General features: G+C 44.5%; 1 protein-coding gene across 1 annotated transcript in view; it reads right to left on the reverse strand.

Annotated features, from left to right (window-relative positions):
- The window catches only part of VAPA (VAMP associated protein A), a 31,894-nt gene extending 17,554 nt beyond the window's left edge, over positions 1–14,340 (reverse strand). Inside the window, exon 1 of the mRNA XM_054381688.1 lies at positions 14,265–14,340. Coding sequence (XP_054237663.1) covers positions 14,265–14,340 — 76 coding nt within the window. The remainder of the gene's footprint in view (positions 1–14,264) is intronic.
- Between the last annotated feature and the right edge of the window lie 3,075 nt (positions 14,341–17,415).

Raw genomic sequence — 17,415 nt, forward strand, 5'->3', positions numbered from 1 at the left:
TCTGAGTATCTGGCTATGCCAGTGCTCAGCCACCCTCACATTGGAACAGTGCTTCCTGATGTTCAAAAGGGACCTCTTGTGTTTCAGGCTGTGCCTGTAGTCTCTGGTCCTGTCACTGGGCACCACTGTAGTGGTGGCTCCATCCTCTTTGCACCCTCCCTTCAGGTATTTGTACACAATGGGAAGATTCCCCCTGAATCTGTTGTTCTTCAGGCTGAACTGTCCCTCCTCTCTGCCTTTCCTCATAGAGGAAAGGCTCCAGTCCCTTCATCATCTTTGTTGCCATTCCTGGACTCTTTCCAGTATGTCCATGTCCACCTTGCACTGGGGAACCCACAACCAGATCCAGGTGGGGCCTCACCAGTACTGGGTAGAGGAGAAGGATCATCTGCTGGCAACACTCATTCCAAAGCAGCACAGGATACCACTAGCTTTTGCTTCAAGAGCACATTGCTTGTCCATGGTCAGCTTGGTGTTCACCGTGACCCTTAGGTCGTTTTCTGCAAAGCTGATCTCCAGCTGGTCAGTTCCCATCCTATACTGGTGCCTGGCGGGGGACTGTTCCTGTCCAGATGCAGGACTTTGTACTTCTTGTTGAATTTCACAAGGTTTCTGTCAGCCTATTTCTCCATCTCAGCACCTATGGGTACATCCCATCAGGGCCCATGGACTTACGGATGTCCAGTTTACTTAAGTATTCCCTGACCTGATCATCCTCAACCAAAGAGTACTGGAGGGAGATGTCTAAAATGAAAGACTAGTGGTCTGTACCAAGTCAAAACTACTTTGACTGTCCAATAAAAAAACCTAATCTTAACATACACAAAGCATTTAATTGCTCTAAATAGGATTTTATAGTGCTTCCTGAAAAAAAGCACAAATTATACTGCTGACAACAAAGTAAGAGCAGCGGTATTTCCATAAATTTGTTCTAAGAAATTTATATTCTCTGTGAAAACAACCTGAAGAAAATCACAGAACTGCTGTGATTGGAAGAAACCTTTAAGATCACTAAGTCCAACCGTTAACCCAGCAGTGCCAAATCACCACTAAACCATGTCCCTCAGCATCACATCTACATGTCTTTCCAATCCCTTCAGGGATGGTGATTCTACCACTTCCCTGGGCAACCTGTTCCAGGACTTGACAATGCTTTTGGGGAAGAAATTTTTCCTAATGTTCAACCTAAACTTCCCCCGGCACAACATGAGTCCATTTCCTCTCATCTTGTTGCTTGTTACCTGGGAGAAGAGATCAACCACCTTGTTCCAACCACCTTTCAGGGAGGTGTAGAGAGCAAGGTCTCCTTTCAGCCTCCTTTTCTTCAGGCTAAACACCCTCAGTTCCCTCACCCACCCTAGACCCTTTGCCAGCTTTGCTGCCCTCTAGCACCTCAATGTCCTTCCTGTAGCAAGGGGCCCAAAACTGAACCCACTATTTGAGGTGTGGCCTCACCAGCGCTTAGTGCAGGGTGACAATCACTTCCCTTGTCCTGCTAGCCACACTATTGCTGATACAGGCCACGATGCTGTTGGCATTCTTGGCCACCTGGGCACACTGCTGGCTTATATTCAGCTGGCTATTGACCAAATCCCTACAATGTATTGCCAAGGAACATAATTCCTTCCTCTGGAAATAACCAAACCCATAACCATTCAAACACCTTTGCCTGGAAGAAAAATAGACTCTAACAAATCACTTATGTTAAAATTATTCATAGTCTATGAAGCATAACAGCTTTGGTTTCATGGATTAATACTTCAACTTTATAGCTCTGAATGGTCAGGAAAAAACAGTGGATGGAAGCACAAGATTAATAATACCCACAAATAACCATGGCTCTCGGGCAGATATCTGTGCATTAGAACAATAAAACAGAGTCTTTTGTTTCTTATTCTACCCTGGCACTCGAGAAACAGTTATTAGTTTTATTATCAACCTGTATGGAAATGTCGGAATGCAAAAAAGGCTTTAGAGGCAAGCAGCCACAGCTCCTGAAGTCTGATTCTAGGCTAGCATCAGATTTCGACATCAGATTCTATCTTGAGCTCCCCACAGTGACATGCTGTCAGCATGCATGATGGTGATGTATCTGTCAAAGATTTTTTCCTTCTAAGAAATGTTCAGTGCCCATTTCTTCAAACCTGAAATACCTCAACTTCCTCTTTTAAAATGGCACAGGGCCTACATATGACTATAACACCTATATATAGTTATACAGCCCTATATATGGCTATACAGCTTATCAGAGGTGCCTGTGCAGATGCTGGCACACATGCTTCCATAGGGGCTGGTGTAAGGATCCTTGAATCATAAAATAGTTTGTGTTGGAAGTGTCCTTAAAAATCATTTAGTTCCAGCCTCACTGGCATGGGCAAGGAATGACATGTCCTACTAGGCCAGATTGCTCAAAGTCCCATCCAGCCTGGCTTTGAACAGTTCAAGGGATGGACATCTACCACCTCTCTAGACAATCTGTGCTGGCATTTCACCACCCTCACAGAAGGGCTTCCTCCTTGCATCTAATCTGAATTTACCCTTTTACAGTTTAAAGTCATCATCCCTTGTCCTATCACTCCAGCTTTCTTGTAGGACTCCCTTGGGTACTGAACAGCTGCTGTAAGGTCTCTCAGGAGCCTTCTTTCTCCAAGCTGAACAACCCCAACTCTCCTAATAAGCAGAGACATTACACCCCCCTTATTTTTGTTGCCTCCTCTGGGTTTGCCCCTGCAGGACCACGTCCTTCTTATACTGGGGGCTCTAGAGCTGAACACAGCAACCCCACATGGGATCTTGAGAGTGGAAGACACAGAATCCTCTCCCTCAGCTGCTGCCAGCTTTATTTGGTTACATTATCTTGCTGAACTCAGAGTATAGTAAAATTGGTAGCTCCTAATTCTACTAGGACAAATCCTTAAGAATCCCATGATAAAGTATTTTTCATCCCAAAGCACTCTCACTATTGAGCTAACAAGAGCAGCAAAAAATATTTTACTACTAAACATGAGCATTTAAAACAGCAAATTATCCCTGAAGCCCTGAAAGAACTAAGTAATATGTACAAGCAATCTTTCAGTAGAGATGCTGTATTAACAACTTAATACAGTGTTACAAACTCTCCCTGCTGGTGCAACTATTCTCTTCACTGACATAATGTAGGATAATTAATTAATCAGGTAATTACAGAGGCTCCTAAATTCCAAAAATACCATCAGATTTGAAAAACAGAACTAAAAAAAAAAAAATAACAAAAAACACAAACTTCTCCCTTTTTCCTTTTAAATTTGTACTGTATTTTAACCTGCTCTAGCTTACAACATATTTTAGTGATGCTGAGAAGCCCAGATCTGCTGTCTAAAATATTCATATATTCAGCTGCTTAAAATATGTCTGCACCCTCAAGTGTGGAATTTCCAACTGGATACACCTTTCTGATCTGAATTGCAACATTGCAGACACTCTTCCTGCTCTAGAGCAGTAATCAGAATACTTGTAATCATCTCAGAGGACAGCTGTAGTAGCATGTAGAAAAATCAAGTCTATCCACAGAGAACCTGATGGAAAGCTGTGGCCCAGCACTGTTCTCAGTGTGCTCTGAGAACTGGGTATCAGAGGCCAGATTCAGACATCAAATAGAGCACCAGATCTCCCCAAAAACAGAATCTTGGACTGGTTTTGGTTGAAAGGGACCTGTAAAGATAATCTAGTTCAATCCCCCTGCAGTCAACAGGGTTTCTTCAACTAGGGCAGGCTGATCAGAGTCCCATCCAACCTGACCTGGAACGCTTCCAGGGATGGGGCTTCTACCACCTCTCTGGGCAATCCATGCAGTGTCCCCCTGTCCTCAGTAGTATACATTTCTTCCCTATCCAGTATAAATCACCCACTTTTAGTTTAAAACCATCAGCCTTTGTCCTGTCACAACAGGCCCCACCAAAAAGACCACTCCTACTTTCCTTATGGGCACTCCTCCCTGTATAACTTGCCCCTATCTATAAGTCAGTCATCCAAATCCCTGTTCCCAGAACTCTACTCCTCACATTGTCAGACCACCCATCCCCAACACTCCTTCCCCTAGGCCAACCCTCAATATCTCAATCATCATCGTCCTCTCAACCTTAGGCCAAACCACCCTTCCTACACCAGTATCCAGACACTATCAAACTTCACCTTTCCTGAGAACTTCAGATAGACCCCTCCAAATCTCCTCATTATTCCCCACCCAAGCGTTGCCACTCAGACAGGATCTCAAAACATTTCCTTACTACTTTCACATCACCATGGGGAGCTCTGTTACACAGCTAAGAGACATTTTTGCTCTCTACAACTACCTGAAAGGAGGCTGTAGCCAAGTAGGGGTCAGCCTCTTTTCCCAGGTAACAAATGATAAGATGAGAGGAAAAGGCCTCAAGTTGTAACAAAGGAGGTTTTACATTTGACATTAGGAAAAATTTCTGCTCTGATTCTGTATATGACCAATTTAGAATTATTTTTGCCTGCTTAAGTTTTGGAAGGTTGGTTCAGACTGACACTATTCATATTTGAAATTCAACTGGTTTCTAATGATCTCAATACATTCACAACCACGGGATGCCAATTCATTTTTGTACCAGTCCTACCCTTTAGCCTATGCAGCTTTTCTTTTCCCAGTGCTTACCTCTTCCGATCTATTTATAGACAGCAATCAGATCCCCTTTCAGTCTTCCTTTTGCCAAGACAAACAAGGCAAGCTATTCTACTTCATTTATGTTAATAACCTTTCCTTTGCAACATTCCCATTTGGCTTCATTTTCTCTAGGTGTTGCCAGGGACGCATTCAGATAAAGCTTCATTAACGCCACCTTGCCATTAATACTTCCCTCACTACAAAACCAGACTCACATTTGTCTCCTCTCCACTAATGTTTTTCCACTAATCTTTTTTTACCTGCAACTTCATTATTAGTTTTTCAGGTTCCTGGGTATTACATAATCAACATTCAGATCATGGACAAATCCTCCTTAAAAGCTGTGCTAAGGCACGTGAAGAACAAGGATTTGAGACAGCCAACACAGCTTCACCAAGGGCAAGTCTTGCCTGACTAACCTAGTTGCCTTCTACGACAGAGTGGACAAGGAAAGAACTATGAATATCACATACCTGAACTTCTGTAACGCCTTTGATACAATCCTCCACAACATCCTCTCCAAAGGAGCTACAGATTTAATGAATGGACTGTTAGATCAACAAGGAATGGGCTGCCTCAATGTCCAAGTGGAAACCAATGACAATTGGTGTTCCTCAAGGATGCATACTGAGACTAATACTATTCAATGTCTTCATCAGTGACACAGAAGACTTGAGTGCACCCTCAGCAAGTTTGCAGATGACATTAAGCTGAGTCACGCAGTCAACACACTTGGAGGAATGAGATGTCACCCAGAGGGACTTGAGCAGGCTTAAGAGATGGGCCCATGAGAGTGGGCCAAGTGGAAGGTCCTGCACACAGGGTGGGGTAATCCCCAATATCAGTATAGGCTGGAGAATGAAGAGATTGAGAACAGCCCTGAGAAGAAGGACTTGGGGTTACTGGTGGGTGAAAAGCTGGACACAAGCCATCAATGTGCACTCACAGCTCAGAAGCCAATTGTGTCCTAGGCTGCATCCAAAGCAGCATGGCCAGAAAATCGAGGGAGTGGATTGTTCCCCTCTAGTCCATTCTAAATAGAGATCTCACCTGGAGTACTGTGTCCAAGTCTGGGACTCCCAGTACACAGTCATTGAACTGTTGAAGAGTCCAGGAGGTCACAAAAATGGTCAGATGGCTGGAACACCTCTCCTGAAGGACAGGCTGAAGAGTTGGAATTACTCAACCTAACAAGAGAAGGCTCCAGGGAGACCTTATTGCAGCCTTTCAATATATAAAGGGGGATTGTAAGAAAGACGAAGACTCTTTATCAGGGACTGTAGTGAGAAGACAAAAGGCAATGGAACTAAACTGAAAGAGGGTAGATTTAGACTGGACATAAAAAAGACATTTTATATGATGAGGGTGATAAGACACTGGCACAGGTTGGTCAGAGCAGCTGTGGATGACCCATGCCTGGAAGCATTCAAAATCAGGTTGGACAGAGCTCTGAGCAACTTCATCTAGTGAAAGATGTCCCTGTGTTCATAGGAGGAGATTTAGACCAGGTGATTTTTAAAAGTCCCTTCCAACCCAAACCATTCAGTGACTCTATGAAAAAATGGAATGATGTCCAGTAAATCTAGTGGTAAGATCTGATATCACCTGGGGGATGAGACACAGATAGAGAAGAGGTCTCAGATCAGGCTGGCACATTCATGCTCTATTTTATACCACATCCCATTTACCTCCACAGCTTTAATTATTATTTCCTCTAAAGATTTGCATACTGTCTAGGTCAGACCTTTTCAAGCACTCAAGTGTTAAATTAAGAATTGCCCCATCTGAGACCAAATTCAGAGAAACACAGGAGGCAAAAACTTTGGTGTGACTATTTTTTAAAAATTCAGATAAAAAATTATTTTTCCATTGGGAGGTTGGGTTTTTTCCCCTTATTGATGTTATTAAACATCAAACACCTGAAGTCCTACATCAGGACAATATTTAGCAAATGACATCTCAAAACCTTCTTCATGTTAAAATAAACTGAAAATATTTTTCAGTTACATAACTATATACTCCTAAATGCTTTCGCATTATAAAATGAAATATGACATCAGCACTGCCAAAGAATTTACAGCACCATGAAATAATTGTATACAACACAAAACCCCACTAAATGGCAAGAGAAGTTAGAGGCCCAGATCATTACACACCAGATAAAGCCTTACTACCTTAAGATAAATAAAGTTACTAAAATTCTAGTGTATGTTTCTGCATTTTCTTCTTCAACAGTCAAAGAACCATAGAACCTCACAGGCTGGAAAATACCTCCAGGAGTATCGAGTTGTCATTAATCCAACACTGTCAAGTCCACCAATAAATTATGACCCTCTTGTGCCACATCTACACATTTTTTGAATGCATCCAAGGACCGATTCCGTAACTTCTCTGGGCAGCCTGTTCCAGGGTTTGACAACCCTTTCATTAAAGAAACTTTTCTTAACATTCAATCTAAACCTCCCCTGGTGCAACTTGAGGTCATTTCCTCTTGTTCTGTCACTTGTTACTTGGGAGACTAACACCTCCACCTTGCTACAATCTCCTTTCAGGGAGTTGTAAAGAGCAAGAAGGTCTCCCCTGAGCTTCCTTTCCTCCATGCTAAACAACCCCAGTTTCCTCAGCTGCTCCTCATCAGACCTGTTCTCAAGACTCTTCACCAGCTTCATTGCCTTTCTCTGGACATACTCCAGCACCTCAATGACCTCCTTGTAGTAAGGGGCTGTGGCAGTTTAGGCTGGGTGCCTCCTGTTGCTGCCACATAAGCTACACCTTCGGTGTCCCAAGTGTCCACCCAATAAGGTGGACATAGGAAATGGCGTATTTCTACCCATAAATCCTGCACCCTATAAAGCCATCTGCAAAGTCATTCTCTTCCTCTTTCTTCCCTCTCTGCTCCCGTGGGAGATGCTCTCTTGTCGGCTAACGGTGGGGGAGTATCTCAAGGCCTCTTAGGCCTGTCTAGGCCTAATGCCAGGAGGAGAAAGGAGGGGGGGGCAGTCTCAGACCTGGCCAGCCTGAGACTCACCTAGCAGTGGGGGGGGAAGAAAGAGCCCTGGGGGTTTGGGTATACCCTCAGGTGGGACAAGGGAAGAATTGGGAAGTCTTTGGGTATTATGTGAGAGGTTCTGTATGCTTTGGGATATCCTTGGCACCATGCTTTGTAGTTTTGGTAGTTTCACCAATTGCTTTTCCATTTAAACTTTCCATCACTCTCCAATCCGTTTGTGTGAGTGTCATTCTTTTGTCCCTCTCGGGGCAAGAGAGGATCTGTCAGGCCTCAAACCAGCATAGGGGCCCAAAACTGAACCCAATATTCAAGGTGTGGCTTCACCAGGTCCAAGTACAGGGACATGATCACCTCCCTAATGCTGCTTGCCACTCTATTGCTGATACAGGCCAGGATGCTATTGGGCTTCTTAGCCATCCAGGTACACGCTGGCTCATGCTTGTCCAGCTGTCAACCAGCACCCATATGTCCTTTTCCACAACAAAATACCACAACAGAAATTAACTTAGTAGTTACTTTGCTAAGCTGTTTGTTTAGCTTAAAAAAAAAAATATATATATATATAATTAGCTTAAACACTCTTATCTGACTCACCTGACAATAAACCCACTGAAATTTGACAACTTTCACACTAGAAAATGAAGTACTTATCTAAATAGTCATTTTGTCTGTTTTTTTAATTGTTGTTATTTTGTTTGGTTGGGGTTTTGTGTTGTTTTGTTGGGGGTTTTTGGTTTTTTTGGTTGTTTTTTCTAGACACAGCAGCTTCTCCCAACTTTAAGACTTGTAAGCTGAGCATGTCATAATCCTTTAATGACTGATGGTCACAAAGGTCCGGTAAACAAACATCTCCCGAAGACAACGTTGGTCACAAAGTAAAACATTTAAACCACAGCGAAGCCAAAACAGGAACAATTTACAATACCACAATGGACAGTAGGTGCACTAAATATTCAGATCTATTAACTGAGGCATAAAACAGATCCTCTTATTCATGATAAGCTTCGACTTCTCAGCTTGGTCTTGAACAATGGTGCAGTGTTCGGGTGCAATACAATGTTTCTCACAATAATGATGTATTTCACTGATCCAGAACACTTACTTGGGCTGCCAACCAGCAGAAGGAGTGGGCACTTTATATTCATTACAGCGTAAAGGTGCAGCTTTTATACCAATGACTACGCCACAAGTACAAGATGGTGAGGTGTGGATAGTGTTTCTCTGTTAGTGAAGATGCAAAGTTAAGTGAGTCCTACAAATTGCAGGTGAAGAATACAACTTCCAAACCTTCCCTGATGTATATACTTCTGTCACACAGAAAAATCTTCCATTATTGAATCTTGAAACAAACAGCAACCTAGATTTGCCAAAATATAATCTAACATCTACATATGTTTGGCTGCACAGATCAATAAAACTTTTTTTTTTTGTCAGTTTTAAATGCAGTCTAACATCATGGTGGAGGCAGAATCACAGAATGGTTTGGGTTGGAAGGACCCTCTTGAGACAATTTAGTCCAACAACCCTGCTAAAGCACAGCAAGTTGTTGAAGATTGCAATGTCCAGGTGGGTTTGGAATCTTTGTCCAGAGAAGTAGGCTCCGCAATCTCTCTGGGCAACCTCAACCAGGGCTTCAGCATCCTCACAGCAAAGAAGCTCTTCCTCATATTCAGGTGGAACTTTCCATGTTTCAATTTATGCCCACTTCCCCTTGGCCCATCTGAAAACAGGTGGAAAGTTTGACATAATCAAGATACACAGAAATAAGATCACATCTGAGGACTTCAAACCCTGCCGACACTAAAAGATATCCCAGGCCAATTCTGGCAACAGACCTTGAGGGCAGAGGATGCATTTAACACTGAGCTATTTTTACCTTTAAATTCCTCCTTCTCCATTTGCAGCAACACACAGACAGTGGCTGTCAATGTTACCAATGGCAGAGTAACGATTGCAAAATAATCTACAAAAATATCTCTGGCTCATTTCAAAGGTTGTTGAAATCTGCACTTCAGAATGAGCCATAATACTTCAGTGAAGTACCTCCACCTCATGTGGAAAGAGTCAGTTGAACTCTTGTTGATACCTGGTTTTATCCACTAATAATTCCAAATTATGAATTGTATTAATAATCAGAAACTAAACATCTTCTGTTACACTGACCTCTCCCAGTAATTCAAACAGTCAAAGGGAACATTTATTGCACATAACATGCTCAAAAATTTCATCTCCTTACTTGCTGACTTATTTCTAGCTTAAAAGTAATAAAAAAGGAAAATTGTGCCTTGTTATTTTGGGAGGTTTGCAAAGGTAACCTAGGTGAATTGTAAGTGAATCAATGAAGGATTTCAATTTAGAATATTCAGACATTTTTATAACTATTTAGTTTAGATATTAGGAAGAAATTCTTCCCCATGAGGGTGGTGAGGCTCTGGAACAGGTTGCCCAGAGAAATTGCGGAGGCTCCAAACCTGGAAGTGTTCAAAGCCAGGTTGGATGGAGCCTTAAGCACCTGGTCCAGTAGGAGGTGTCCCTGCCCATGGAAGGGAGGTTGGAATTAGATGATCTTTTAAGGCCCAAGCCTTAAACCCAAGCCATTCTATGATTCTACTACGAGTCAGACACCTCTGAATCACAGGAAACTCAAATTCTGAAGACTCTGAACTAATTTTCCAAGGCTCATCAGATCAACTAGGACTGAGTTTCAGATAGGTGCGGCAGAAGCACGTCTTAGGAGTGATTTAAAGATTTTCAAAGTGTTTTAGAAAAGGACTATGATCATCCATTACTAACTTCAATACGCTTTCCTTACAACTGCAAAACTGGCTTCTTGGGCTTAAGGAATACAGAAGAAATCTTTGACATACAAACTTAAAACTACAATGATTCACAAGTCACATGACAAAGATCCCAACAAGAAGCAAAATACACTCCAACTTGCAAATTAGTTGCTTTTAAGTGTCTCGCATTTCAGTTCTTCCTATGCAGTCCTAAACAAACCAAACCAACTTCAGATTTGAGAAGCTAAACTTAATATATTTGATTAAAATGCAGAAGAAAGCTGACCTACCAGAGTGATACAGCTGAAGACCTGGCTACAAGAACCAGGAGGCAAATTCTCAATGCTGCATATGGAATCTCTGAAATGTATGAGACTATTTTTGCTGATTGAGTAAAGCAGACAAAAAAATTAAAAGACTGTTTCACCAGGCAATGGTGAATTTAAAGCATTTACAATAACTCCAAGGTAAGTCCTATATACTTTAAATCATTGCTTCCATAGGGGCACAGCAACACATTTCACTGTTACCCTAAAGGTCAGCAAATCAACAAAAAAAAAAAAAAAATCAACTAAACTCTTTCTCCACTTCAGATGTTTAGATTTAAACTGGATCTCTCCTCATAGGATTGTTTAGGCTGGAAAAGACCTTTAAGACCATCCGGTCGAACCATTAATCTAACACTACCAAGTCTACCACTAAATCATGTTCCCCAGCACCATGTCCACACAACTTTTCAATCCCTCCAGGAACAGTGACTTCACCAATTTCCTGGGTAGCCCGGGCCTGGGCTTGGGCTTGACAACCCTTTTGGGGAAGAGATTTTTCCTGATGTCCAACCTAAATGTCCCCTAGCACAACTTGAGGCCATTTCCTCTTGTCCTATCACTTGTTACTAGGGAGAAGAGACCAACATCCACCTCACTAGCATCTCCATTCAGGGAGCTGTAGAGAGTGAGAAGGTCTCCCCTTAATTCCTTTTCCCCAGGCTAAACAACCCCAGTTCCCTCAGCCACTCCTCAGATTATTTGTTCTCATCACCCTTCTTTGGACCCACTCCAGCAGTTCAGTGTCCTTCTTGGAGGAGCCCAAAACCTAATACAGTATTTAGGGTGTGGCCTCACCAGGAATGAGTACAGGTGTATGATTACCTCTCTCGGCACTGATAGAGGCCAGTGTGTTACACATACATCAACAGTATTACATCAATAATCATAATGGATAATTGACCTGATAAAATAACTTTAATTACGTATCTTCAGTGCAGCTGATTATTTTTTTAAACAAAGGTGTATGATTTTCCTGCAATGTTATATTTAGCCTGAGTCACGCATTCTGTTCCAAACGAGTTACTCTTCACAGAATCACAGAATGTTAGGGTTGGAAGGGACCTCAAAAGATCATCTAATTCAACTTCCTGCCAGAGCAGGATCACCTAGGGGAGGTCATACAGGAGCGCATCCAGCTGTGTTTTGAATGACTCCAGTGAAGAAGACTCCACAACCTCTCTGGGCACTCTGCTCCAGTGTTCTGTCACACTCACAGTGAACTCAGAACTCCCTTCTTCCTTCATTGTATTTCCCTCTATTGTATCCCTCAATGCAGTAGTTTAGAACTGAATTATCTGTTGGCCTACAAACCTTTTTAAACACCTCATTATACTAAGGAGTTCGAAAATATTGAGGGTGCACTCAATGCTCTCTCAACAGCAGCTCTTTCTGTAGTATATTACTGCAATAATACAGTAACAGTGAGTGCTTTCCATGGAGTATTAAGACTGCAGTCTCATTATGCTTCTGATTTTGTTTCTGCTTAGTCTGCGCTACAGCAGCCTTCCTAATATATGCATTAGCCTGAAACCAAAATTTATGCCTAAAGAATACACATTTCATGCTCTAAGTACATAAACACACAGCACAGTAAAGATCCCTGACTGACAACGGCTTCACACAGAGAGAATTTCTAATCTAGTATTTAGTCTATATTCTGCGTATCAACATTTTGTTTCCTATCACATAAACAAGGCTTAACTTCCAGCTTGGAGACAGCTCAACATCTGAAAGCTTTGAATTAGACACAGTAGCTTTTTAACTAACTAACTAACAAATAAATAAATAAATGTGTTTTTCTCCAACCTGTTCTTACAGCAAGAATTTGGCGTACTGAAATCCATGTGCTGCCAGATATGGCAGCACTTTAACCATACAAAACAGAAGTGAAAAAGATAAGTTCCTGCTCTATCTTTTTGTCTATGAATGTGCAATTTACAAAACTGAAGCTCTCAAGAAATTAAAATGTGTGGTCAGAGAGATTTGGGGGTTTAATTCATTTGCTGGATCAAGTATAGTTTGTTATAAGTTTGCCTGAAAGCCAGCCAAAGGTATTTTGGAAGAATACAATGTTCTTCTCTAATATAAACATTAATTGCTCTAGTTGTCCACTTAGAAGATTTTTTTTTTTTTTGCAACATAGTAAATTCCACTCCCTCCCTCTACAAAACGAGTCAACTAAAAATGGAAAATAGAAACGTTTAGAGGATTAGGCAAGTACATGTGCAGACACAGGTCACAAAATTTAAAGCATATATTCAGTAACATTAACAGCTTTTAAAAAAAAATATTGCTGGTTTCTAAATCTGAAATTCTCAGATTCTCCTCAATGCCCCTTATGTGTATAAAATATAATCATAGGATACTACCAAAAACTACTTACTCTACCATGCTTTTCTTTCTGCACTCACCCTTCAAAGATCGCTCATCTTTAAAAAGCCTTTCTTTTCACAACTATGCAATTTATCAGGACAGGAAAAAATCTACGACATGCTAACGGCACCAACTGGGACCTCTTTTGACAGGGACATATCATGCCGGTCATAGTCATGCGGTTGGCAAGCAACACCCAACGCACAGAAACTTCCCAAATGCACACATTCCTTTCCTTCATTCCCAAGAAAGGAGTGTACTGGCTGTTTACGTACCCAGAAGCTGACTACAACATGACAACTTGGAAGAAAAGGGCGAGCAGTCATTTCCAAGGCCAAACCGGCCAAACTGCACCGGGGAGAGGGTGCTGGGTGATGGTGCAAAACCGCACCAGACCCCAAGGGGACGGCGGCGAGGGACAGGGCCGGGCTCTGACAAGGGCCTGCAGCCAGCCCTCAGGGAGCGGGAGAAGGTACAGGCCAGACTGGTGCAGCCTCCTGAAGCGAGTTTTTCCCTCCCCGCTTCAATCGCCCACTTCGGGGCCTCTCCTACCCGCTACAGCCCGAGGGACACGTCACGGAGACCAACTCGGCGGCTACGCAGAGCCCCGCAGTCACAGAATGACAGCAGAGTGATTCCCCGCGTCTCCAGACCGGGCCCCGTTCCCTCTTTGGGCCCCGCTACTACAGGACCGGGCCTCTCAGGCTGAGCGGTGACACGGCAGCGACCGTCCCAACATACGAAGGGGACAGGCCAGGGGCGGACGGGCGCAGCAGAGAGAAGCGGCTTGCCCCCGAGCGCCGCTCCCGGCAGAACGGGCGGCAGGCGGCCACCCGCCGGTGCCGCGGACACGCTGTCGAGTCCCCACGGGATCCCAAGATGGCGGCGAGCGAACCCGTTCGCCGGCTCAGCGGCGCCACCCCCCCAGCCCCCACCGGACTCGAGCGGGCACGGACAGGCACCGCAGCCCGGTGGAAGGAGCTAGGGAGAAGGGGAACAAAGAGACGACTGGAGGCGGCCCAGCACCAAGGCGAAAGGGGACACCCCTCCGGGCAGAGGCGTCCCGCTGCCCCTCTCCTCCCCCGCCGCCCGGCTCCCCCCCTCACCTTTGAATTTGAGGTCGGTGGGCGGATCAAGAACCAGGATCTGCTCGTGCTTTGCCAGAGCCCCGGCGGCCGCCATCTCGCTCGCTCGCTCGCTCCGGCGGGAGAAGGACTGGGGGGGGGGGGGTGCGGGGAGGAGGAGCGGGAGGACGGGCGGCGGTGTCGCTCCCTCAAGGCGGGCGGGCGAACGGGCGGCAGTGACTCCACTGCCGGCGGGCCGAGAGGGCGGCACTACCTCCTGCCGCTGCGCGCGCTGCCGCCGCCCTCCCCTCTCAAAGGCCGGCCGGTAACACCGCCCCTCCGCAGGCACCACAGTGGTGGAGGAGGCCCTCCCAACGCATGCGCCTCTTAGGCTTCCCACACACCTCCGGCCTTCGACCGCCAGCGGCTGAACCGGGACGACCTCTCCTCACCAGACCTGGTTCTCGCAACCATCTTCCCATGCAGAGGATCAGGAAGGAACGGCCCTCCCACCTCTGAAAGACCCACAGGCGGCCGCGGGTAGAGGTGGCGATCGCCGGGAGGGCAAAGGCACCGGAGGCTCGAGGCTGTGGGCAGCGGAGGGAAACTACTACTCCCGAAGTGCTGAGCGGCGGGCGCGGGGCATGCCGAGAGTTGAAGTCTTTGGCGGGAAGCTGAGGCGGATTCCCCCTCCGGACTTCTCGACGGCCCCGTGGCCCTTCCGTCGAAACTGAAGAAGGGAGAGTGAGCCTAGGTGCTAGGTACCTGAGAGGACAACTGGGCAGCAGTCGAATTCCCCATGGCTGCTGGTGGATCTGGCATGGGGGTAGGCTGTTCGTGAGTGTGGCTTGAGGCATTGGGGCCATGAGGTCACTGGGCTCCTGGCTGCTGTAGAATAATAGAATCAAGATCTTTTCAGTTGGAAAACACCTTGCAGAGCATCGAGTCCAACCATTAGCTAACTCTACCAAGTCTGGTGCTAAAACACATCTCTCAGCACCACATCTTTGCATCTTTAAAACACCTCCAAAGGATGGAGATTCAACCACCTTCCAGGGGAGCCCGTTCCAGTTGTTTAAGAAGCCTTTCAGTGAAGAAGGTTCTTCTAATATCCAACCTGAATCTTATCTGGTACAATTTGTGGCTATTTCCTCTCACTCTGTCACTTCTTACTAGAAAGAAGAGACCAACCCCCCACCTCCCTCCAACCTCCGTTCAGGGAGTAGTAGAGAGCAAGAAGGTCTCCCTTCAGCCTCCTTTCCTGCAGGCTGAACAATCCCAGTTCCCTCAGCGACTCTTCAAAAGAACTGTTCTCCAGACCCTTCACCAGCTTTATTGCCCTTCTCTGGACTGGCTCTTATCGCACACACAAGGCAGGACAGCTGTGGCCCACTCTACAGGCAGCTCTACCATCCTGTAAAGCAGCACACGGGCACTGAGGTAGGTGGGATTAGCTTTCAAACAGGCCTGGAAAATGACCAAAAACTCTGGAGTAGGTTAATTGTACTTAGGTGAAAGCTTAGGACCAATAACAGGGAGTTGATGTTGACATCAACTGAGCTCTTGCAAAACCTAAATGAGAAATAAACGTCGTTATTTGTTAGTAGGCAGAAACACGGGGTATTTGCAATCCTTCTCGCTTGTGCTTTTTGTCAGACACAGTGTTGCCACAATAGGCATTTTCATTAATACCATCCTTTGAAGCAGATGGTGCACCTTGGGGTATTTGAACACAAAAGAAACAAACAAAGAAGAAAAAACAGATAGAAAGCCAAATCAATCTGAACCTTGATGATTCCTATGTCCTAATTCTACTTCTGAAGAATCTGTAAGACAGATTAATTTGTATTCATAAAATCATAGAATGATAGAGTTTGGGTTGAAAGAGGCCTTTAAAGCTCATCTAGTCCTCTGCAGCAAGATCAGGTTGCTTAGAGTCCCAAACAACCTGACCAGGAATGGTTCCAGGGATGGGGCTTCTACCACCTCTCTGGGCAACCTGAGCCAGTGTCTCACCACCCTGACCATAAAGTCTTTCTTCCCTTTATCTAGCCTAAATTTTCTCTTTTAGTTTAAAACCATCTCCCCTTGTAATGTCACAACAGGCCCTGATAAAAAGTCTGTCCCCATCTTTCTTCTAGATCCTCTTTAGGTACTGAAAGGCTATGGTAAAGAGCCTTCTCTTTTCCAGGAAGAACAACTACAACTCTCTCAGCCTGTCCTCACAGCAGAGGGGTTCCAGTCCTCACATTGTTTTTGTGGCCTCATTTGGACCTGCTCCAACAGGTCCATGTCTCTCCTGTACTGAGGACTCCACAGCTGGACCCAGCACTGCAGGTGGAGTCTCACCAGGGACTAGAAGTGTAAAAGAATTACAAATCAGAGGTATTTTTGTCTTCTAAATCTGCATAGAGGAAGCATCTTTTGAATTTGTACTCTTACTGTTAATTTTCAACCCCATTGGAAGAAGAAAAGACAAAACAACTTGTGCCATTTAGTATTTTGCAGCAGCTCATCAGGTCTTGGTTTTTTTACAAGCCAAGACCCAGTTCTTGTACATCAGCAGGTCATTAATTTCTGAGAACTGTACACTCTGGCTAAATCTTTGGTGGATTCATGAACAGAAACAGTGAGAGGATAAGACTCCATGTAAACAGAAGAAAAAAAAATACACCAGGACAGACAAAAAACCCCATCTATCTTCCAATTTATCTTCTAGATGCCAAGGGTAAGAATGCATAATCAGAGTAGAACATTGGTTTTGCTAATAAAGCCCAGCAGTAACTTTAAATATTGCCCTGTAAATAAATGATGTAATTTAAAACGCTGGTTTATGTGCATCATAAAATAAGTCTGCAGTAGGAAAACTGCAGCCAGAGTAGCTGCAGACCTCTGGCAGCACTCGGATATATACACCACATGCCTCCACCTATTGAAGCCAGTTCCAATCAGGGGGAACTCCTCTGAAATATTTTTTTCAGGAGCAATTTTCTGCTGTCCGTGTTGGTATCAAAAGCCATATGAATATGTGCAGTTGGCAGGAGAGAAGTGGAGAAAAGTGCTGAAGTATGCAGTCAGTAGGATGACAGGCCTGGAGGAGAGGCAAGCAGCAAAAGTGGATGGTGAAGACTCTGCTGGAGCCAAGGCAAGAGCCTGAATCTAAATTAATCAGAGTGTCTCTGCTGCCAAATGG

Source organism: Indicator indicator, chromosome 6 (assembly GCF_027791375.1).
Source record: "Indicator indicator isolate 239-I01 chromosome 6, UM_Iind_1.1, whole genome shotgun sequence".
Classification (NCBI taxonomy): domain Eukaryota; kingdom Metazoa; phylum Chordata; class Aves; order Piciformes; family Indicatoridae; genus Indicator; species Indicator indicator.